Genomic DNA, 24,644 nt, shown 5'->3' with positions numbered 1-24,644 from the left:
CCACAGCTTGGATTTCATGGGCAGAGGCTTTGGTGTGTGTGTTTGCTCTGCAGCGTTACCTCTGTGCACAGCAGGTTGTGTTTGAGATGTTCATTGTTTGTAAAACATCTTACAGTGTTTGCAAAATGTATGAAATGGTGCCAAAAAAAGCTGCTAACTTTTGGGGTTGAAATGCTGTGTTTTGCAACCAGCCAATGGCTGTTCTGCAGATGTTTTCAAAAGGGAGCCCCAGAGACTTTTGTAACAATGAACCAGATCACAGCTGGTGTGGGTTTGCATCCCACACACAGCCCCATTCACTGCTGATTTCGTGAGCTTTGAATGGTCTGACAGAACAACCTCCAAGAGAGCCCTGATATAGCAATAAAATAGAAAATGAGTAAATGGTAAACTAATACTGCCTCAAACTTCATGGTGTTTTTACAAAACATGTGGTTCAAGAGCACCGACATCTATAACAAGATAAAGTTTTAGAAATCTATTACTGTTTGCATGACACATTTGTTGGCTTGGATGATGCCATTACTGATTTTTATTACTTTATTATTTACCTAAGTCCATGTGTCTATATCAAACTGTGAGTTGATAATGTCAATTTTATTTAGTTCATTCACATAAATCTTCAGCAACGAAACCACATTGCAGATTAGAAACCATTTTCAAATAGCAAACAAGCAAGCACCATCATATCTTGAAAGTATAATTATTTCAAGGTAAAATATTTGTGACACAAGTAGAGCAGCAGTAAGGCTTTAACTGTGTGGTTTTCTTGATGAAAGTATCAAAAATACTTGGAAGAGCTTCATTTGCATAATTTTCTCCACAGATTTTTTTTGTTCTAGGAAGTTAGATCTATTGACCAGCAGGAAACAGGTTCACTGTCTGACTTGAGCCTGTAATCTTTCTTGTGCAACCTGAAATGAAACCAAAGCAAGAGAAATTGTGGAAATATAATCAAAGGGCAGGGCCAGAACTGCCCTGATGTGCGGATGGCACCAGGGTCAGAGGCCTGCGTGGGCAGAGATGCACCTCAGCACTCCCAGGACCTGCACACAGGACTCACAGCATTTCTACCCCATCAGAAATGTGTGCTCTAAGCAGTTGAAGGATAGAAAACTTTTCTCTTGGCAAATCCAACTGAGGAAACACCCTCCCTGTTCAGGAAAACAATGCAAGCGGTACCCCCAGGGTGTAATTATTTCCCCCTGATGAAATAGGAGCCTTGAGCCCTATAGCATCACTTAAACAAATGCAGGCTGTTGGGGAAAAAATTAAAAAGCAAGTTATTTACACCAGAGAGCTATGTTCTTACAACACTCCATCAGTTTCATTTCTTCCGATCTCTGGTATTTGTTGATAAAATACATCCCAAAGCACACACCCCCTCCATATCTGGTACCTGGAAACTTTGTGCTCAGATCCAGACACTCTCAGGAGTCTTTCCACAGCACTCTGATCTTTGCTGGAGTCACTCTCCAGTTGTGCTTTTGAATAAAATTGACCTAGGCAACAGACACAGAAATTATTTAAAAATACAAACCAGCTGAGTGTTGCTGTTTGTTTAAGGCAAAAGGCAGCTGTAACACCAGGAGAGCAGCTCTTCATCTCAGAAAACAAACCAAAGATCATGTTTGGGTGCTCCATAAGTAAATTTAGAAAATTCCTGTTTCATCTGTGATCTCCTGTTATCCCTAACACCCTCCACAGGTAGGTTCAGGCTTTCTCTGACGGTTTTTCATAATTTTTTCTTCCTTGTGGTTTTTGGAATATGGAGTCTCTCCATTTGCAGAGTTTCCAAAACAACTTAGGTTGAAAATCCACCAGGATTTTTGGAGCCAAGACATTCAGGAGCAGCTGGCTTTCATTTCCTAACCATGATTGTTTACAATTTTATGCCCATTATTTATAGTCTGTTACTTGACATCAAATGAATTTTCTGCATCAATCATGTCATTCCACAGCATTGTTGAGGCTAAGCTCAACTATTATTTCTGTCTTATTTTAACATCTTCTACACCCATAATGGGCTACTTAGGATTGTGCCACTGGTGAGTGGAAAAGCATCATGTTATGTGTGTTATGTTTCCAGGGTGAGACCTCCACTCTTTGGGATTGCTGGGCAGAAAATATTCAATGTCCAAAGAATAAATTAAATGCAAAGTTTCTCAGGAACTCCCTGAAACAAACCACTGACAACACTCTCATTTACAAGAGCAGTCTTTGCTGCACACATCCATACTGATACACACCCAGAACTCCAGTGACTTTGTCCGAGAAACGCTCAGTGTCCAAGAAATAAAGCCCAAGGAAATCATCTGGAAACTTGACCAAGGAAATTTTTACTGTGACCGTATCAGGCAGTGATGCTGTAACGCTCCTTTCCTTTTCAACTGACACTCTCAGCCTAGGAAGTAAATTATGAAATTATTTCTGAGAAGAATGTGAAGAAAGAATATGTATTTAACTAACTGATATTAATTAATTAAAATAATTTCATTTTTGCCTTTTATCTCTTTGCAATTGCATTTTCCTGATCTGTTTGTAGTTATTTTTAAGCTAGAAAATATTGAGTTGAATATCTTTTCTCTCTCTGCTGCACAACATACCAGGGAACAATTTTTTGCTGATGCTACACCATATTATCCATAATGACAAGAAATACTTGGATAGGAAAAAAATATTATCACCATTTTAATGAGAAAAAAGGTAGACTAATAAAATAATTCAATCTTTTTTATGAACAAGTCAAATATTTTTTTCTTGGCTATTTCACAATTTTTTCAGACCTTGCCTTTTTTCTGACCCATTAATGTTATTGTGATCCCAGGTGGTCTCGCAGAACACAAATGTCACTGTCATTTTGCTCCCTACAGACAGGATTAACAAAGCCCCCCCCCAAAATGCTGATGCAAGGTCTCGGGTGCTGGATTGGAGCAGGAGGATCATTCTGCTTACCAAATTATACTGGGACATAAATCCAGTAAGTTCTTGGCTCTGTTTGGATTACAAGAATAATTGAAAGCAGTTGTTGCAGGACTTGTTATTGTCTAGAACTGTGTGTGGGGGAGCAGGGATGTGTGTCCTGTCTGCCCCAGGCCAGCAGGAGATTCTTGTGGAGACTTATTCCAGCAATATGAAAAGGCTGGGAGAGCCAGCTACACTCAGCTCTTCCTTATGGTACTGAAGGATCCTGCTCTAATTACTCTAACAAATAAAGTCTGCTTTTAAAGTATCCCTTCTCTTACAGTGGACATTTAGTTACAGACAGCTATTCCAACTCTTTATGCCTGCCCATAAAAAATATCAGCTTCCCTGATGGGAGTTATTACTAAAACTGAGGAGAAAGAAAACCCCAGCCTGTGTGGAGCCAAGTGCTGTATAAAAGGGACAGTAAATGTCAAAGCCATCACTTGGCAGCGCTTGCTCTGCCCTGGAGGAGCACAAAGTGGTGCTGGTGGCACCAGGCTGCTCTGCATGACTCCTTTCCTTTGGAACATAAATTCATGAACAGCAGGCGGATGATGCAGTTGCTCTGGTTCTCTTTACACAGGCATGGAGAATTAAAATCAAACTAATTTTCTTCTCCAAATTTGAAATGGGGGATTTTGAAGATACCCTGCTGCTACTCACACTGTTATACTTGCTGGAGGAGAACATTTGGAAGCACTTACTTCAGGTAAATGGGAAAGTAGAGGCCTGAATGAACAAAGATCTGACATATTTTCAAGTTTAGGAAAGGACAGAGAGATGTTTCTTACCCCTGGATGGTGGAGGAGGCTGACTTTGCCCATGACAGCCAACTGTTGTTGTTATTGTAGCTTACAAGGATCGCATGAGTGTAGACATGGATTTGCACGGGGGGATTCACATAGTTAATATCGAACTGCACAAAGTGATTTATTCCATGTCCAAGCTTCCCCGTCACAGTGAGTCCTTTAATACAAATTTGTCAAGTGATTCTTCTCTTATGGTACAAGTGATCTTAAAAAATCTGCTCCAGTTTTGTTACTGAAATGACTCCAGGGTCTCAAATCTGTTTTTGTGAAGCATTTCTGGATTTCATCTCCACATGCCCCAAACTGTGGTAGGTTCACTGGAGCCTGTTTAACCCCATGCTTCCACCTCCTGCACAGAGGTGTCTCTGTTCCATTATCAGAGCAGGTGCCTGGTGCCCAGGCCATGGCTCCTCAAGAACAGGACCATGGAAAATCTGCTGTGCATCCAGAGCATACACCTTTCTGTTGGCACAGAGGGACCATGAGGTTAAAGGTCTCTGCATCCTCCAAAGCCCCGAGGACTAGGTAGGAGAAAACCCTAAGTACTGAGGAGGATGTGACACCAGGAGGAGAACGTGACCCTCAGACAGACCTGTGAGAAGTGCCCCCAGCTGTTACACCATTAATATTGCCTAACAGAAAGGCAGAATTTACCACAGCCTCTCTGGTCAGTGCAAGGCAGCAACTGTGAGATGGCTTTTCATGAGAAGGGGTTATTCCCAAAAACACCAACTGCACTCACAGACCAGTGATTCTCCTTATCTTGGTATTGGGGTAACATGGCTCACTCACCTTGCTCTGGATCTGACAGCAGGTGGACAGGGGTTTGTGCTCTTTTATCAATATTTAAGCAGATTCTTTCATTTTGTCTTGGTAATTGTAAGAGGAGTTGTGGATATTCATTAGCTGAAAAGACAGAAGAAAAATATCAGCAACAAAAAAATATCTAGCCTGTGCCCTGGATAGGCCCAGCAAAAATAATTTATAGATTTATACCTGAAACAGCAGTTATAGCTTCTATAGGATAGAATGATTAAAAACAAAGAAATAACTCTTGAAAAGAACACCAGACACAGTACCTTGATATGAATGAAACCAACAGATTTTAAATATAGAGTTTACTAAGGACAATGAGCCCTTAAAAAGGCTTAGACTGAAAATCTGTTGTACTGCATTTCTTATATCCTTGAGCCAGAGAGGTCTTCTCATGGAACACAGGGATATCTTCTACTTAAATGGAAAGAACTAGCCAAAGTTTGCAAGAAGAAGTAAAAAAAAAGTCAGAGTTGATGCAGTCAGAAAAAGCATTGTTGCATGAAGAAGTGTATGTTACAGTTACATTATTAATTGAAATGGAACTAGGATGTGTGTCACTTACCAATAGGTTGTGCTATTACAGCTTCTCTGAATCTGGAAACTGAAATAGTTAAAATTAGTAAGCAGAGTTTAATGAAACATTTTTCTCTAAGTCAGCTGTTGAACCAGGACAAATGCTGGACAGAAGCCTTTTTAGCAGAGCTCTTCACTGACTACTATGGAGAGCTTTGCCTAAGGCAAGATCTCCCAATGGGGGAAAAAGCACACCATCCAGTGCCTATTTCTTTCAGGATGGACCGTGCCACGGGCCTATGCTCAGCTGGAGTTGTGGGAGGGTTTAAAACTGCATTTTCAAGGGTCACTGGGCAGTGTTGAATGCAGCACACCCAGGCCAGCTCCTCTGACCCCACTGTGAGCAGTTACCTGTTGAAAACATCTTCCTGTTGCTGCCAGTTTGGAGCTCAGAGTGCCTTCGACCTGAAAGAAAAGGGTTTTCCCAATGTTTTATTGCTTTAGGTTTATACCTTGTACCTCCCTCCCCACCCTTTGAAACAGGAAATCTGTCCTGCTTGTTGCCTACTGAATTTTCTGGATACCTCAAGACTGGTGAATTATTTTGTTTTTACACTAATTTCTTTCAGCTTACTAATATATATTTTTCCAGACCTTTCACATTTATTTTCAGGATGTATAATATTTTTTTATTTCTGAAAAGAGGCCAAGATTGTTTTCAAAAGTTTATAGTTCATTATAAAATATCTGTGAACTTAAATACATATAATAAAAACTAAAATGCATATCAAGTGGGCATCTCCAATCCAAATGCATTTACTAGAATAAGGTTGATATGACCTTACATATGAAATGAACTTCACAGAATTATTCTGAAGGGAAACAGAAGAAGAGTACTTACCACCACGTAACCCACTCATCAGTCTATGAGTACCTAGAGAAAGAAAAGAGAGTATCTGTGTTTTACTCATGATTACATCACATACCTTAGCAGGAGTGGTTCTGCTGTGGAACTCCTCAGCACCACTTTGAAAGAAGCAACCTCCAAAGACAGGGCAGCACTGTGATTCCCTCAATACATTTCTGTGAAAGAACTAGAGCGAAACCAAGGTTCTTCACCTATAAATTTATTATACAAATGAATGCAGTTTCCAGAGAGGAAAAAAATTACCTGAATCATCCTCTGAATGCATTCTTAAGCGGAATCTTTTGAAACATGCTTCACAAGTGGTAGGGAGAAGCAGAAAGCATCATTAACACCACTGACTTGAAGAACTACTTTTTCTCAAGAGCATAGATAATTTTGACCTTTGAGATGTTCTGAATGGAAGATTTTCTCCCTTTGACCCTGTTATCTACCCAAAACCTGCACAGACTGTGGCAGGCATTGCTTACAATTTTTTACACATTTTTTCAAATCTCAGATATGTCCCTCTACAGAACAACCCATCATGAACTCTTTTTGTTTGTTTTGGTTGTTTTTTGTTGTTTTTTTTTATTAGAGACTCTGAAAATATGCTACAGGAAGAGAAGAAAACATTTACCTCCTGCTGGAAGACTGCTGGGCTTCTCATTATCTGTCAAGAGGAAGAGAGATAGATGAGTGTCATTCAGTCAACACTGAATTCCTTTACCCATGTGAACCAGCAAACTGGGACAAGGGCTTCAGGTGATGAGTTTTTTTGTGTTAAAGGAAGGGTATATAGAGCACTTGCAAAACTCTGACTGAGGCCATGCTTTCCTCCCTGCATTCATTTGTCCACTTAAATGCTACAGAGAAAAGTGTGGAACCCTTTTGCATTGTCAGGAATGTAATAGTAACAGCTATTTGACTACCTTTAGTTAATATTTAAACAAACTATTTTCCATTTCAATTGTAGTGCCTGTTTCATCACCTTTCAAAAAAATCCTGCATGTTTTATTTTGAAAGAAAGCCAATCCCTGAACTCCTGTCTCTGATTTGCCTCCTTATATCACTATCAAATGGTGGAAGTCAACAACAATGAATCAAGAAGAGCAGAGTGTTTCAGGGGGGCTGTTTTTACCAGCCTCGGTGGGTTTGTTTGCCAGCTCCTCCTGCTGCTGGGGTTTGGTGACCACCATGGAAGTGAGGGGTGTGACAAAGCTGTACTGCAGGGACAGATCCAAGGCTTGGGCCTCCAGGGCCTTCTGGTCCTCTTCTTGGGCTGAAATACTAAAGTCTGTGTTAATGGTGAAGCAAAAATATTTAGAGACTATAAACAAATTATCTTCAGATTTCTTTACATATTAGCTGTGTCTTCACAAATATTTATTATCTCTGAAGGGTCAGTAGTCTTATGGGGATAATTCAGCTGTTCATGTGCCTGAAATTATGGAAATGCTTAAATCTTTGCAACACTGGAGCCTATGTATGGTTTAAGTACATAAAAGTAATAGATACATGATCTATGAAGTATCTTATGGACATCCATATTGTTCTATTCCCTGGTTATTGCCATTCCCTTATCCACAGGCAATATTTCTGGGTGTGCAAGAACAGCCCAACACAATCCATACAATTGAAATCTATTCCATAGTAATTTCATGAAGAATTATGTGTTACATTATGTGTTAATATATATATATGAAATTAAATATTGTAGTGCTACCAGAAACTGAGAGGCACCTTATGTTCAACATACAGTAATGTAGTATTCTCCCAGTATCCTATGTTTTTGATACTGTCTGGAGAAATATTTCAGTTTCTTTGTATTTTATAATCACATTATTTGTGAATAAGGAATTTGTGTTTTGAAAAGTTAGAAGTTTGCTATGTGAAGCATTAAAATCACTTACGCTTTTTCCAGAAGCTGCTGAATGTTCAAGTAAGCCCACAGCCTCTCTATGAAATTCCCAAAGATGTATTTTTGATTTTGGAATACTTGCTCCTTCTCTTTGACATTTGCTTCTTCTGTAAGAGTCAAATTACTCGTGTGCTGAAGTGGGAGAAAACTGACCATCAAAAGAACAGCTCCAGACTTCATTTATAGTCACATTATTAGACTTAAAATAGTATCTTTCAGTACCAGCTGTCCTTCAATTTTGTTCTTTCCCATTGGAAAATGCAACTCCAAAGTATTTAAAAAGCATGCATTTTAGATAGGTATTTCTGGGCTTGAAACAATGATGAGAAATTAAATTCTATTTAAACATTTTTGAGATAAATAATTGAGATTTCCTGCTTCATTGTAACAATAGAAACCTAAAAGTGCTTGAAAGGCCAAAATATCTGGATTTTGTTAAAGAATCAACAAAATTGAATTAAAATTGCTGTTTGCTTATTTGTGGATATTCTTCAAGGTTTTTCTTTTGTAGCAAATTCAAGAGAGGGTAATTCTAGCAAATTATCTGAGAGTTCAAACAATGGGAAAAGACCTGAATGCCCAAATGTAAGAACATACACACAAAACACTTCTTGAAGCCACAAAAGACAGAAGGGAGAGATGTTTTTCACAATTAGTAGACTAAGCACTTACTGACTGAGCTTTAATTTCCACTGGCAAAAGATCCAGCTCATCACTAATTTTTCCAGACACTATAATTTCAGATCCTTCAAAAAACAGCTTGAAATTGTTCTTGGTTAATCCTTCAATGGAATTTTCTGGATACTGCATTTCAATTTGCATTAATATTGGGGTAGCCACTTCTTGATAAAAGCCCTAAGGAAAAACAGTGAGACAGAGAACAGACACAAATGACAGCAAAATTGTGCAAAGCAGTATGTTGAATGCCTAATGCCTCCTTAAAAAGCTTTTTCTTTAGTAGTGTAAGACTACTGCAAACTCAGAAACTGTCCACTTCCCCTGGACAATTTTTGTTTTTACAGTACAGGAGTGTGTGAGTTTCCCGGTTTGTCTGAATGTGGCTGATTTGAGGACTTTGTGTCATGGATACAAAGGTAGCTATATAAAGGAGGGTACAGACCACATTGCCTTCCTTCCTCCTCTAAAGTAACGGGTAAACTCAACCCCAGCATTTCTTCTCAGCAAATCTGTGATTTTGCTACTAGGACTAGACATAAACTGGAGGTGATAGATGCTTTTCCTGGCACATTCCTTACTCCTGACCTGGAGCTGCAGGGCTGCATCAGCATTTTCATAAATACGCCGTGCTATTCCTCCATTGCTCAGGGCCATTTTCTCCAGGAATTTATAACTGACATCAAACCCGAAGCCAAGGCAGAAAAGAGCATATTTCCCATTGATTGCTTTCTGAACGTTTTCTTGAATTGCTTCCACATTTCTCTCACCTGTAAGTGAAACAGAAACACCATTGTGGGTTTGTGTCTTTTCAAGTGCAAAAAGACTGCAGCAGGTTAGTGGAGAATTCTGCCTGAAATTTTTAAAAATAATTCAGATTAAAATACTAAACAGACAGGGGATAGAATGCTGGTAATTGAATTGGAAATGAAAGCACAACTCTGCATATGAAGTGCCAGAACATGATTCTCCCCCTTAATGACCTTTACCGGGTTCTACTGATGTTGTCATGGCTATGTGCAAAATATCTTATAGGATTACAGGGCCAGAGGAGGATTTTAGTACAGAAGGGACACACACGACAAATTAACAACACCAGTGATGGACACACTTCATCAAGCATTCAAAATACAAGTACCATCTATAAAAATTATGTGTGTCAATTCAGAGAAGAATGGATTGGTTAATGGTGCAATTCCAACAAACTGCCAATGAACTCAACCGTGCTTCTCTCTCAGCTCCTTTGTGTGACAGAGGGAAAAGATTTTCACACCATCCTCTTACCCCATTTGAAGAGCTGCTGATGGCCATGTATGGACAGCTTCCCCATCAGCATTTCCAGGCAGAAACTGTCACTGCCTGTAGCAATATCATGGGAGCAGCTCAGATTTATCCCTTTGAGCTGCTTTGCTAAGGAAGGCGGTGTATGCAATAATGCCTGACACTCCACCCTGGACTGATTTCTAGCTGCTGGATGTGGGGAGCACTGGAGACTCACTCTGGCTGTGCTGGGGAGGCAGCATTGTGAGCTGAATTTTATTAAAAACCCAAACAAAATCAACAAACCCCAAAGCAGAATGGCACACACAATCTAAAAGGCAGACTGATCTTACTAAGGGCTTACAGGTGATGCTGGTGCCACGCAAAACTAAGACAAACCCCTGTTCAAGACAAGGGAGTTTGTGCCATTGCACTGGGAGTTGTTGCTTATTTCACCTGATATTTCAATCTCAGCTCTTTGGTTTGTGCTGTCACAGCTGATCACTAATTAAGACATGGCAAAGAATACAGTACAAGAAGCACCTTGAAAATATCTCAAGTTTGAGGCACAGAGGGTGAAAAAGCACAAGCAATCTCTCTCAAATAGGACTGAACACAGTATCTGCAAAATGTTCATGTTTTGTCTCTAGGTGTTTTGCTTTTCTGTTTCAGCTATGCCTGGAGTATCTCCAATTCTCTTGAGTTTATAAACTGGGAAGGCAATGGTATGCAGCAAAACAATTCCCAGCTAAAGGATGTGCAGTCACAGGTAAGCAGGCTCTGCCATCACTCCCTACAGCCCTCAGCAGAGCACTCTCATAATCCCCCTCTCCAGATCCAGCAGTAGCTCAGCCTGCATATTCCAAAGCTCCTCTAAAACACAGGCTAGGTCTATCAATATTGGGATGCAAGTGTGAAAGATAAAAAAACCCCAGGGGAGGGAGGACTGAGCATAGCATTCACTCACCAGAAGTGGGCTGGCCATCTGTCAGCAAAATAATCATGGAGACGCTGCGCTCTGGCAGCCCCTCGGCTTGCTCCAGCATGCCCACGGCGGTCAGCAGAGCACCATTGATGTCTGTGCCTGCAATGAGAGCAGGCATTGCTCACCCAAACAGGAGAATCACCTGCAGAGATTGCTGCCCTCCATCTGCAGAGGCCCTACAGACTTCTGTAGGAAGTTTTCTGCAGGAAGTAATCCTTCTGAGAGAGGAGGATTTAGGGACTTATCCTACTGGACTTAATTACCGGGTGTTATATTGCAATGGCAGTGCCAGAGTAGTCCTTTGGGACCATTTTCCACACATATGTCATGGGAAATACAAACATGTCTAGAGCCATTAAAAAGTGCTTAAGTAAACACACTGTCATCTGTTAACCTATATTTAAGAAAAGTTTCCCTGCCTTATATAAGAAGTCAGAGAAAAGAGCTGAGCATGAGTGGTTTTATTGGTGTTAGTGCCTGGGGTAAGGAAACTTGTGTTAATACTGACAGTGTAACATTAAAGGGGGACAGAGCCCTTGAAATGTGCTTAAAACTAAATAATAACACCAAGCACACTGACTGATGCAGCAACTGAAATGCCACATGTCTGTTTTGCCTGTTTTATTTCTGTGGCATGGCTTACAAGCGAGTATAACTTTGGATGTGGCTGCTTGGTTTTTTTAATAAGGGAACACTTGATATAAAAAGAAAAAAAATCAGCAAATTGCTGTCAAATGTTGAGTAAATTGTTATTTTTCTGTAGAAAAAAATTTGCTATTAAGGACTCTTCCAATTCTCTCTATGATAAAAATTGGAAACAAGACTTTGTGGCTTCTATGTTTCATAGATGTGCTGTAAGCATTTCTTATATAGATACTTATCTCACAATGTAGTCACCAGTGTGTCTACTCACAGGCTTTCTTTCCCACGCAACACTTACAAGTATTAAAAACTGACTTGCTTTGTAAGCAAGTAGTAGCTTACAAAAGAGCTGGTGGTAGCTCTGGGGCACTATATCAGTAATAAAAATAATTATTTTCTAAGCAATTCGTTCCAGCGGGTGCATATTTGTGGCTACAAGCACGTGTACCTCCCCTGGCAGTGAGAGTTTGCACCAATGCTGCAGCACTGGCCACATTCTCCTCAGTGGCTGGCAGCAAAGAGCTCTTCCACTCCACCACTTTGTTGTTGAAGGTGATAAAGCTGAAATGATCTTCTGGGCGGAGGTCCTGCAAAATCTTCAGTAGGGCATCCCTTGTCTGTTCCAAGGAGAAAACAATAATTTTGATGATTTCCACTTTGCCTGAACTGGGATTGAAATTGCAGTGTAATAAGGGGTTTCTCTATAGCTCTGTTCCAGATGCAGCCCTATGCCTTTGTTAAAACCTAGAGGTATGTTTTAGGTTGAGACCATCAGAAATAGTCAATTCACTTAACTTACAGACACAAAATACAATCGATGAGGGCTGTAGAGAGCTTGTCTGCTCTCAAGCAGAGCTGCATACACAGTCATCAATAAATATAAAACAGACAGCAGAAAAATTAACTCTCAAAGCTTCATTAAAGAAAAATATAAAACACACAAAGTTCTGCAAAGATACAGAAAGCACTTTCTGCCCCAATGTTTAGTACTCATAAAAATAACTGGGTCAGACCAGTGTTACTCTTTAATAACTTCAATCTGTGCATATGTATTTTCAAGCATTTCCCAAAGTCTGAATGTTTTGCTGTGTACAAAACCAGTGTGTGTGTTTCCAATGAGAAATTCCCAGTTGCTTCCTCAGAAGGCTGGGTGTGTGACTGCTGCTAACAGAGGTCATGCTCTGAGGGAAGTTACCTGTTCGATTTTTCTGCCTGTCATGGAGCCACTTCGGTCTATTACAAAGATGACATTTTTGGGAAACACTGGCATTTCTTGGGGTGCAAAGTAATGGACAAAATACCCATTGACAATCTGAAATACAGAATGTGAAATCACCTATAAAAGTACATCTAAAGAAATAAAGAATAAATCTTAACATTCTGGCATAGCAAGAAGTAGGGGGTATGTTCAGCATTCTGCTCTTCTCGATAAGCCCAAACCAAAGAACTTAAATTAAAGAAAGTAAAATGCATTTCCTAGCTGGAAGCAAGACTGTAGAGAGAAAATTACCTGAGAGCAGCATGCATACATACATATATATTAGACACCTCAGTGCCATATGTATGATACGTCCATATTATCATTGTGTATTACATTACCTCTATCATTACCAGAGCACATCTCTGCTGAATGACTGTGGCTGCCACCTTTTATATGTAAACTGTATATAAAACAGCTTATACAAGTATACATGTGTATTTCATTAGTGAAATCATCTGGAAAATACCCTGTTTTGTTCCCTAGAATATGCATTGCTTCATAAACATTTGTAAAGTTCCTGTTGTATTTAGTTATGCCTCTGTTATCACAAAAGACAAAAACAGACCAAGCAAAATTTTAAGTTATACAAATCACATTCCTCTAAACTTCATTGGCAGGAAGCCACAAATACACTTTAGAGGAGCCGAAATAATAATAAAAAAAGAGTGTAAAGAGACATCTATGAAATAACAATACAGATTTGGTATTTGAATAAAATTTGAGAGATTGATCTTTTTCCTGAGTGATCTGGTTTTGCAATATACCTGGTGTCTCTGGGGATTTACCAAATATCACCCTCAGTTCTGGCTGACCCTGGATTAATGGAAAGAGCTTTTCCTGTCATTCTTGGTGTTTCAAAGCAAATGTTGCTGTTTTGCTGATTGCACTTCACATTTGGACTTATCAGTGATCTGAAAGCATTTCCATTTTTATTTTTTTTTACCTGTATATCACCTGCAGTGGCTTCTCTCTTAACATCATAGCGCACAACAAAATCACCATTGAGGAGCGTTTCGCCAAGTTCAGGATTTTTCTTCTGTTGATCTAGAGTTGGCTTAAATGAAACACGAGCCTGCAAAGTAATCAGAAGGAAATATATAAAGCGATATAACTTAGAGTTGCCGCTGGCAGTAACCTCTGGCAGCTGTTGCTTTACCTTGGTTTCGTTCTGCACTGTGGTGAGTGCCTCAGTTAATTCGTTTGTCATGAATGTGCTGTCTGTCTCCAAGAAGTGAATGCCCTGGGGCTCAAAGATGTGCACGTCGATCTGGCAGTGGAGAAGAAATCAGCATCAGCTTCTCGGAGGGATCATGGCTGTGCCAAATCCCAGGGCACTGCTCCCTACCCGGCTCACCTGGAAGTGCTTAACGAGCTGCTTGGGCTGGACCTTGATGAGCAGCTCGTACTTCCCCAGCTGCCGCTTTAGTAGCTCCTCATAGGTCAGCTCAAAGGTGACTTTGCTGGTGGCCGCGATGTTGACAGACACATGGAACTTCTCCAGCTTTCTGTCTGTAATTCTGGGAGGGAAGAGCAGGGATTTATCTTCTGCAGGGAAGGTTTCCTTGTGGTGGCCAAGAGTTTGTGAAGTGTGCAAATTAAAGGACAAAGGGCCACATGGGATAAAAAAAAAAGAGCAGCAGTAAATATTGTTCATCATGGAAAGGATTTTTATACTGCAGGAGCTATTATGTACACCACATATACTACATTAATGTGTCATGGGTGCAAGCTGAGAAATGGTGCAGAAACCCCTGCATGCCTCAGACTGAATACCTGTGAAGCACAGATTAAACACACCCTGAAACTGTGACATCTGTTCAAGTGCCATGGTCCTCTGTGCTTGAGACTCAGCACTGAGCATCATCCCAGCCTGGGGAGCCAGGCTGGATGGAGATCTGAGCAACCTGAAAGGTGTCCCTGCCCATGGCAGGGGCTTGAAACTAGATGACCTTTAAGGACCCTTTATCCTGAGATTAGCTCAATTGGTCTGAGCATGGTGCTAGCAACACGGTGGTTGTTGGTTCAGTCCCACTATGGACCATTCACTTAAGAGTTGGACTTGGTCCTTGTAGAATCCTTTCAAGAACATTCTGTGATCCGTGATTCAGTGATTCTGTGACAGCAAGTCTCAAGGCACTGCTCTAAACAGGGATGCTTCCTAGTAGAGCCCATTGCATGACCACCTATAAATCATATATATGTGAATTTATATATATGTAAAAAAAAATTTACATATATATATAAATTTACAAAGACACACTGTCCCTCCCACCAAGGACCCAAGACTGATTTTCACATTTTTCCCCACTGAGATGTGTCTGTCTCCAGGGTTTAATTTGCCTCCAGCCAAACAGGAAGCTGAGAAGGGGTGTTGGGGCAGCCTTACTCAGAATAGCAACATACTTGACAAGGCCAGCACTCTGTCCTTGCGAGACTGCCGTGTCATACTCATTCTGAGCAGCAGCTTTCTCCTTTATTATTCCTGGGTACACTTCACCATCGATGGATCTGTTTGGTTTCCATAGAAATTAATTAATATTAGAAGGAATGCACTGGGGAAAGGAAATCACCAGAAGATTTTTGTGGCTCTCTGGGCATGAGCAAGAGACGCTGTTTCCTCCCAAATCCCTCCCCACCCAGGAGGATGCCAGGAGCCATCATCACAACACAACCCTTCTCCTTGTAGAGTCTTGAGGAGGCTGGAGTAGGAGAAACACCACTGAGCATGTCTGTCACCCACCCTGTGCAGCAGGCAGCCTGGCCCTGGGCACCTCTTTTCTATTTGGCTGCCTACTACTTAGCCCCACAGAGCATTTTTGCAGAGGACCCTCTTTGTGTTCATTGCCCAGCAGTTCCTGAGCAGAAAGATGGACCCCCCCAGATCTGTCTCCTTGACAGGCAGGTAAGGACTGGTCCTACATGGAGAAGTTGGTGATGAAAGCTGTCTTAGGTAACTCCACTTCAAAGGTGGCCTCCTGGGACTCATTGGCTCGGTTGACAATTTTGCTGGTGATGACAGTGTGAGCAAATCGTGATGTGACCTTGCAGTCCACATGGAGGCTGTATATTTCAATAGCAGGCTGGAAAAATAATAAACAGACTGAGACAGAAACACCCAGGTTTTGCTCCCAAGCCTTCCTTTACCTGGATGATGCTATTGGAAAAGTTTGATGAAGGAATGAACTGTTAAAAAGCCTGGCTGTAACTGGGGAGGGGATTGCTCTGGAGCAGTCTGCTTATTCCCTTCTCTGCAGCCACAGCCACTGTCCCATGCAAAACCTGCAGCTACAGCTGCATTCTGCTGTTCCACAGAAGCTTCTGTTGGACCTTTTTCTCTCCTCGGGGTACAGGGAAGCTGCTGCTGCAATACCTCAGTGCATTGCCCAAGATTTTCCTCAGGAAGTTCAGAGGCCTCTTTAAGCCTGACCCAGGGAAGGCCCCTGTTTTTGCACACTGTTTATTTGCTCTCCCAGCTGTTGACTTTGCTGACTGTTTTCCAACTTGGTACCTGGTGTCCCACAGGATGTTTAGCAGGCTTGAAACCTCATCTGGGCCTCCCAACCCCTCACAGGTTGCACAAGCAGAGATGCCCTTTGAGCGCTCATGTTTCTTCTGGTCTGGTTCTTCCAGGACCCCTGATGCCCAAAGGAGGAAAGCACCATTCTGGAGTTTCCTGGAACATCCCAGAGGGTGACTGGACTGAGAACTGCCTGGAGCAGGTGCCTACATGGACACCTCCTTTTGCATTTGGGAAGTCTCTCTAAAGGTAAACCCACGTTTCAGCAGAGGCACTAAAAAAGGCTGATCTGGGCATCACCAGCCTCACAACAGTACAACAGATGATAAAAAAGCTCAGCATCACAGCATATTATTGCACTTCTATTTTTACTTTTCCAGCCACCAAGTCTTTTAAATGGCTAATTGATCTTTAGTCGGTTTGATAATTAATCTCCAATTAATACCATCCAGTGGCCTCTTCTCAGTTAGGATGCTGGCTGAAGTTCAAAACTTATGCCCTGCCATACTCAAACCTGCCCATGGCACATTCAGGGTGAGGTTTTGCCATAAGGAACACCAAGCCCCAAACTGTGGCTCACTGGGGCAGTGTAGGCACGTGGTGGCCATTGCTGCCCACTGAGGATCCTTCCAACACAGGAGGAGCTTGTCCTGCACAAAATTTACCCAGAGCAGAACCTACTCCTCTGCCACGTGCCCACGGGTGCTGCAGGAAGGAGGACCTACATCCCCTGCACTAGCCCAGCCCTGGCAGCTTTTCAGGCTGTGGCCAGCACAAACCAGGGCTCAGTGGGCATGAAGAGGAGCTTTGCTGTGCCCCTGGTGAAAGAAGCAGAGGACCAGCCCCAGGCATGTACCCAACAGCAAAGGCACTGAGGGCCCATACACCCCATCCATGGTTTCCTGCAGAGCTCCCAGCTGCCCCTGCAGCAGCCACAAGGCCTGGCCCTGCCCTGCAACAACCATCCACATTTTAGTTCCATTTCACACTTTTCTGAATAGGCACATGGACAGAGAAACCTTCTGACTTAAAGCTTCCTCTTCCTCTCTAATATTAATGTTTTTACAATGCCACTTGTCATCACTGTGATGGTACAAAACAGAGTTTGCTCCTCCACACAGTGAAAATAACTTTCTACTTCCCTCTTTTCCATTCCCTATTTATTGTTTAACACTCATCAGAAACCTCCTGGCACTGTATAGTGCTTGCTTGATCCTGTGTCAAGATCCAAACCTCATCTGGTGGCCAAAGCAGAGCTGCTAATCTCTCAAATTTGGTATCTTACATCCCAAAGGAAGAGCATGATCAAGCACATCTGCAAGTGCCTCCTGCTACAGTTGTACTATAACAGCCCAAACAAACAACCAAAAAGACTGTAAAAGGACCCAAAGCTCTACAATCTCAACACAATCCACCCAAGTCTCCCTGGGAGGTGGTTACCTGCACTACCTGGCCAGTTACCACGATACCACCACATCAACAAATGAGCAAATGAGATATTGATAATAAAAATAGAGCAAATACCTTCTGATCAATGGTTTCTGATAACACTATGAGTGAGGAAAAGACCATCAATTCAAGCAATGTTCTCTGCTCCATTTTGGAAAAAATAAATTTTCAAATGAAATCTCTATTTATCTTAATCAGTTAATGAGTAACTTGTACTTGGGGATATCATGTAGACTTTGAAGAGACACAGCAATTTAATATTTACCCATTAAACATAGGGAAAACTTGGACTCACTTAATGCTTATTTTTCCAACAGATCTTTGCTCTTAAACATTAGAATTTTAATACATTTGAAAATTTTTTTAAAATAATTTTTAAGAAATTAATATTTTTTCATAAAACATAATTTAAAGAAATCTCTCTATATTTTTTAAGAATTAGATTTCACTGTGTCACGTGAAATGTCTCAGGCAGATGACCTGGTCTGTGCAACAAACTGCAAGAATCTCTACCATATTCCACAGTAATAATTTGAAAGGGCACATCCTTAACATTATCACAAGCCCTTCAGAGATTTGAAGGTTGCCAGGACAGGCAACATTCACGTGACATATTACAGCTGATGGCTTTCTCAACCTTTGTGCCTCCCTGCCCAACAGGCCATGATCCTTGGTAGGTAATGCCATTCATTGCCATAAATTAACACAAAGATCCTGTGGAAATACAAGCATCTGTGTTCTCTTCATGCCTGTTTTACAAAGTGTCCATGTGGAGAGCAAGCTTCTAGTGGCCTCGGAGTTGCAAGCAGACACTAAAGCAGAGCTCAATAATTTATTACTTACCAGACATCTACAAGTTCACTACAAAGAATGTGCTAAGCACAGCCTGGTCTTACAAGGCTTGTGCTTTGAGTAACTCCTTTAAAAAATAAACTTTATTCCTCTCAGGCAGATTGTTTATACTACTTGCAAATACCATATTCTTTCTAGAAGGACATGTAAATATATATATTTTAAATACAAAAAATTAAACTGTTATACATTTGATGAACTTGTACAACTCGTGTAATGCTTTAATCCCTTAAAATACACAGGATTAGACACTTAGTAGCCTAAGAGCTGCAAGAGCCAAAGCTTTAATTAAGTGGATCTGTCATGAGTTTTCTAATGTCCATGTGTAAAATCATGTGGATGTTAAAGAGCTGCTTTTGCTGCACAGATTTAGGCTGCAGTGTCAGCTCTGCCCCTCACATTTTTTAGATGAGGTCCACATTAAAAGACAGGAAGACCAAAAAAAATGCCCAGTCTTTATTGTCACACTTGGAAGCAGCACAAGTAATTGAGCTTGACAGCATCCTGGAAATAGAGCTGTTCGCCAAATCCCACATTACTGGTAGATACCTTACTTGGCTTCCCTGTAGAATCTATGTGGGACACAAAGGTTTCTGTGCTTTATTAAATCAGTACCAACGTATCCAAAGCAGGGTCTGAAATACAGAATCCCCCTGTCGTGGTACCCTGCCTGCAAACCTGCACATCAGACACTTTTACCACAATAAAGAAAGCGACAACAAGTTTTTGCCCCACTTGTCCCTCATGACCATTTCTACACCTATCAAACAACCTCTTTCCAACTTCTCAACACAGGTTAATTAAGGAGGGTTTGTTAAACCTAATGCAAAGGCAGCTCCAACAATATCAGGGCAGGAATTTTTTCCACCATGATTTTTTTCATGCTCTGGAAGGATCTCTCTTGGGAAAAAGCTCAGCCTGTGCTCCATGGAGAAATTGAGCCCACTGAAGTGAGGAGGTGGGGTCTGGGCAAATAATAATTTTTTAAAGTGAAAGAAACAGGGCAAGGCAACGCACCAGCAGTATTTTTAAGGAGGCTTTCCCCTAAAAGACAAAGGATTTGCTGCTGCCATATGTGAGGTCCTCTCCACAGCCTCTCTGGGATCTGTTATGGGCATTGTCACATCTTATCTGTCAAGTGTTTGGGACACAAAAGCCAAATATGATATATTTCATGGTGCACAGAGAAATTTGGCATCACTTTTACCTCTTAATCAGGTCTAGCCTGTGTAAAATAAATGTAATTTCTTTAACAAAGGTGGCATCTGCCTTACCATCCCCAGATGTGCTGCAGAAACTCAGAGTATGTGGGAAGCATGACAAGTGCCCACAGAGGTTCCTCTGTGTTTCAGCACAAATATCCAGCTGAGGGGAAACATTCTGGGGTTTGGGAGAAAACAGGTTTGATGTTTAATGCGGCAAATCAAGAAGTAAACAGCACTGAAAAAAACCAACTCCCTCTCAGAGTGTGCCGGTGTTGTACAGAGACACTCGCTGGGTTCTCATCTCCGTGGTAAGGCAGGACATGGCAACTGTGTCTGGCACCTCACTTCTCACTCGATCCAGTGGGACAGGAGGAAAAAAACATTGGGGTACGAGCTGAAATCCCTCCCTCGGTGCTGGGGCACCCTGAGAGCCGGGCCTCTGCCCTCGCAACTGAGCTGCGTGAAGGAAAACATGGCATTGCTGCCCTGAAGGGTGTGAGGGGAGAGATGTGAGGAGGAACTGTGAAGGGGGAAGTGTGAAAGGGGGAGCCATGAGGGAGAAACGGTGAGGGAAAACCGTGAGGAGGAAGCCGTGAGGGGAGAGCCGTGAGGGGGAACTGTGAGGGGAGAAGCCACCACCCTGTGCCATGCCGCCACCCTGAGGGCCCTCGCTGAGGTGCCACTGTAGGCAACATAAATCTGGGTGAAATCTCCAGCTTTCTGTGCTGCCCCTTTGATCAGCTCCTCCTCAGCTTCCTCCTGGTGAGGGCATGTTGTGATGAAATTGCACTGACACTTAGACTGTGTCATCAGGGTGTTTTTTCTTTGCATTTGATAGACATAATCATCACCTGTAGTGCCCAAGTGCCCACAGAATTAATCTAAACCCAAACTGAAATGAGTCACCACAGTATGCCAAGCTGAGTCCAACAACCTTTTTTATTAAACAATTATAGCAAACATTGTCCAATACATAGAAAGAAAGCATGTAATAAAAATGAACATGAAAGTTTTACTCTTTGACATGAGTATATTCCTTGCTTAAGGACTTACAGTGGAAATTAGCTACTTGAGTCTACAGTGACTTTCGTGTAAGGAACAGAAATTTTAAAAAATGTTACAACAATCATTTGGGTGAGACATGTCCAGCTCCACTGTCAGCCAAAGACGCTCTTGGCTGGCTCATTCTTCGGTTTCTCAAAGACTGTTTCACCTCCTGTCCGAGCCCGGCTGAATACAGAAGGTGCTGCAGAGCCCATTTGTTCTTGGAAAAGAAAACCAGGAGAGACAATCAGTGAAATACCACCCAAATCCAGGGACTAAAACGATTTCTGCTAAAATACACATATACACATTTGATAAATACTTCACTTGTCCATCAGATGAACAGCAAGCTGCTGTTCCAGAGGTGACCCTTTCGCTTGAAAAGGGCAATTAAGTCAATATTTTACTCTGCTTAATTGCTTCCAATCAAGGAGGCTTACCACACTGCCTCATCACTTGGTAGGTTTTGGATTTAATTTCCTGGTTTTTGGCAAGGTTTCCTCTGGCTCCTTTGAGGTCTTCTTCCTTCACTGGAGGACGCTTCTTTTTCACAGGGGCTGGCTAAGAAACAGACCCACATATCAGTATTTTGTGTTCCAAACACAGGGAACAAAGCTGCCAAAGGCTACAACATACAGAGTTGCTAACAGAATACTTCACCTATTTCAGTTCTGAGATTACATACTTAGCTACTTTAGATCTTCCCATAATCACAATTTCACTGCCCGCCCCAAAATCTGCTACCATTCTCACTGTTGTGAAATTGTCTTTTTATTTGGAGCCTTTGAAAGAGCAATGGACTGCATAATTAAAAAACAAAACAAAACAAAAACCTTAGATTTTCTCTGTCTGGCCCTGCCTGCTCATTCTGCAAGTACTCATTGGTAATTCAAGAACCTGTCCAATATTTGGAAAGGAAAAAGCATTATATTATTAAATTGGGCTTGTGCCTCAGTCTACTAACTACTTCTTTGGGAGACTGGTCAGAGAGATTCCAAATCTGGACTTGCCTTAAACTGGAATATACACTTGACCCAGTTAATAATCTTAAATTTAAGGAACAAAAGCATTTGAGCACTCAACGGGGCTCTCTACTGAACACATCTGAAACACTGGACTTGGAATCCAAAGAAGGAGAAGGAAACCTAATACAGAAACAGATGCATCATCAGGTGGTGCACTACAACAGCCAAGCACTAACCTGTTTACAGTTTATCCCACTACAAGGAAGTAGGGATAACATTGCTTCATATGAGCCTATCCCTGTCCTTAAATTAGCACTCCACAGTCAGACACAATCTCACTCTGCAGCAGCCAACACCAGAAGCATTCCCCTGTCAGTTTATTATTTCATGGACAGATTATCAATGTCCCACCAGGCAACCCTCATGGCAAGATTCAGGGGCACAGGGATATGATTAAGAGGAACAGAAGACACCCACAATCCAGCTCTAATAGATTTACATACCGAAAGATCAACAAGAAACTTCTCTGACGATTGCTACATACACAGGGCTTCTGATATTTGGGTTCTGGCAGCGGTGGAGCCCACTCAGGCACTTCCAGGCACTGCCTGTGAGGCTAAAAAGAGTTGTGGAGGAAAACAAATCCCTCAAGGCCTACAAATGGCTGGAGCAGTGAGTCCCAGGGAGCTTGCAGAGACAGCGCATGCATGGCTGGCTCTTGGATGGTGGGCTGGCTCCACTGGAGCCTTCAGCATGTTTTCTGCCTGCTGCAAATTCCTGGGAATGCTCAGAATAGCTCACTGTCAATCTCACTTCTACATGTTGTGGGAAACAAAACATTTACGAGATCTCCAGGGAAAACACTCATGAGTAGCCAGAGCAAACAAGGAGAAAGGGTGGCAGCAAACCCTTTGAAATTCACAACAGCTTGCACATGGTTGTTCAGCTGGTGAACCAAATGTCCTCACAGCCAGGGAGTCACCTGTCCTTCTGTAATGACAACTGGCATGTGATGGAAACAGTCCCTCATGCCCATGGCACTGTCCACAGGCAACCAACCCAGGAAGGGACAAAGCCCTTGCTTTATTAAGAGAAATGTGAAATCTGCAAAGGTCCTTCATCCATTATTGGCAACAGACAGTAACTGTGAGGCTTCTTCCCACTGGGACAAGGGAATTCTTGGGGACTGAGTGAAGAAAGGTGGCACTTGAGATGCACAAAGATAGAGCCAGGCTGAGCAGAGATCTTGAATTTCACCCAGTTATTTTAAAATAAATCATCTCAAGCTTTGATTGCAGAGGGTTTTCCAGCAGGACAGTTGCTGTGGATTAGCTGGTTCCAGCTGAAGAGCAAAGCTGGTGCACAGAGAGGTTACGGTGAGCTTTGGCCAGCACCTGCTGCTGTCACAGCCCCACCACAGCTAATTGCTGCCAGAATTTGTGAGCAGGGTTTGCCAGGAGCTGTTCCTAGCTGTCACAGGCGTGCAGCCTGTGCTTTATCTCCTCCTGTCACAAGTCAGAAAGTGCTACTTTACAGGACATACGACTGGGTTTTAAGTCCCATTTTCTCTGGAGTAAAGACAATCAACTGAACTGAGTTACTCTCTGTGGCTGAAGAACTGTGCCGTCCTACTCTCTCTGTGCTCCTACTCTCCACCCACCAATCCTGTAAAACTGCCTTGCTGAGGAGAGCTCTCCGCCAGGCACATGCAGCTTGTGTTGCAAATGTAACATTTACTTGAAACCTCACCACTTCTGAGCTCATTTCAAGAGCACTTTGAAACACTGATTATTGGGGAATACATTAAAGACAAACCATTAGTTACAACATGAATATAAAAGTAATATAAAATATATTATACAAAATTTCAGTCTCAAATATCTTATCCTAACAGTTAATTTTCAGTCACACTCTTTTCTCCTGCATGTTAATACACTAAGCTCTACATAGTGACATTTCATCCCAGCCACCTCTTTTCAAAACAGAATTTCAGAATCCCCATCTGAGAGTGTGTGTTGGAAAGGTAGAGATTCCTCTTTCTGTGAAACATCCCAAAGCAGAGCAGGGGAAAGGATTTTTTCCCTTTCTATGCAAATAAAAATATTTAAGGTAAACCAAAATATTGAAAAGTGAAATTAATTAACCATGTAGAGAGCAGCTGCTTTCCTTCTTCAACAAATAACCATCCTAAGAATGTACTCTCTAAAATACTTTAATCACACGAGTCACAGAGCAGAAGAGCTGAATTCAGTAGATAACGAGAGGATCTCGCTAACAAGCTTTTCCAAGCGAAGCATCCAAACCAGTACCAGGTTTTCCAGGCGCTGCTCCGAGGGCAGGCAGCGCACAGATGTCCCCGTACCTGTGACATAACTGCGGTGCTCCCTCGCTGAAATCCCTCTCAGGTCGTTCCCGACTTTGATTAAATCCAGCCCGCGAGCTCTGCGAGCGTCTGTTGTTTTCCTGGACTTATATAGAGCATCCGAGTGAAGTCACGGGCTGGGTCATGTTCCCAAAGCAGCGCGGGATGATTCAGGTCGAGGGAGGCTGTTGTTGTCGGAGGTTTATTCCTGGCGATGACTCGGCCGTGCAGCATTCACCGGGCTGGGCTGACGGGGGCAGGCAGCTGCGGCAGAGGGGAAGCCTGGTCCCTACAACAGCGCTTCCCGGGGAGTCCGCTGGGGCTCTATTTATAGCTTTAAAAGGCAAAACGTTGTTATGGGCACAAAATTGAACCCTCTTGGGGGAGGAAGGGAGGGTCAAAAAAACAAGAGTGGGCATCGCTTTCCCAGCATAACAAAATATGTGTTCTCTAAAGATGATATAAATCTAATGTCCAAAGCGTAACTGTGCCCTGAA

The 24,644-nt window shown here is 42.1% G+C and overlaps 2 protein-coding genes and 1 long non-coding RNA gene across 3 annotated transcripts; 1 reads left to right on the top strand and 2 right to left on the bottom strand.

Moving 5' to 3' along the window:
• Nucleotides 1-576: 576 nt before the first annotated feature.
• Nucleotides 577-17,908, bottom strand: LOC102111202 (inter-alpha-trypsin inhibitor heavy chain 4). The gene is made up of 22 exons (XM_014251616.2): nt 17,795-17,908; nt 15,673-15,833; nt 15,157-15,261; nt 14,108-14,270; nt 13,910-14,020; nt 13,697-13,825; nt 12,688-12,804; nt 11,941-12,109; nt 10,833-10,949; nt 9,194-9,375; nt 8,603-8,785; nt 7,923-8,062; nt 7,151-7,299; nt 6,650-6,682; nt 6,007-6,039; nt 5,517-5,570; nt 5,155-5,193; nt 4,569-4,682; nt 3,759-3,933; nt 2,250-2,404; nt 1,400-1,502; nt 577-914 (listed from the first exon to the last, which is right to left on the bottom strand). The coding sequence occupies exons 1-22, from the start codon at nt 17,867-17,869 to the stop codon at nt 839-841; spliced, it is 2,583 nt and encodes an 860-aa protein (XP_014107091.2). The 5' UTR covers nt 17,870-17,908; the 3' UTR covers nt 577-838.
• Nucleotides 2,411-7,144, top strand: LOC148183208 (uncharacterized). Its single transcript, XR_015773705.1, has 3 exons — nt 2,411-2,980; nt 3,551-3,676; nt 6,608-7,144. It is a non-coding gene; the product is annotated as an uncharacterized LOC148183208 (long non-coding RNA).
• Nucleotides 17,909-20,697: 2,789 nt separating the features above from the next.
• MUSTN1 (musculoskeletal, embryonic nuclear protein 1) lies at nt 20,698-24,283 on the bottom strand. The gene is made up of 3 exons (XM_014251721.2): nt 24,148-24,283; nt 21,261-21,381; nt 20,698-21,040 (listed from the first exon to the last, which is right to left on the bottom strand). The coding sequence occupies exons 1-3, from the start codon at nt 24,154-24,156 to the stop codon at nt 20,934-20,936; spliced, it is 237 nt and encodes a 78-aa protein (XP_014107196.1). The 5' UTR covers nt 24,157-24,283; the 3' UTR covers nt 20,698-20,933.
• Nucleotides 24,284-24,644: the final 361 nt, after the last annotated feature.

This window comes from Pseudopodoces humilis, chromosome 13, assembly GCF_049639895.1.
Source record: "Pseudopodoces humilis isolate 2021_Gansu_Grassland_sample_001 chromosome 13, ASM4963989v1, whole genome shotgun sequence".
In the NCBI taxonomy this organism is placed as follows: Eukaryota; Metazoa; Chordata; class Aves; order Passeriformes; family Paridae; genus Pseudopodoces; species Pseudopodoces humilis.
This window is presented reverse-complemented; position numbering and strand designations above follow the sequence as displayed.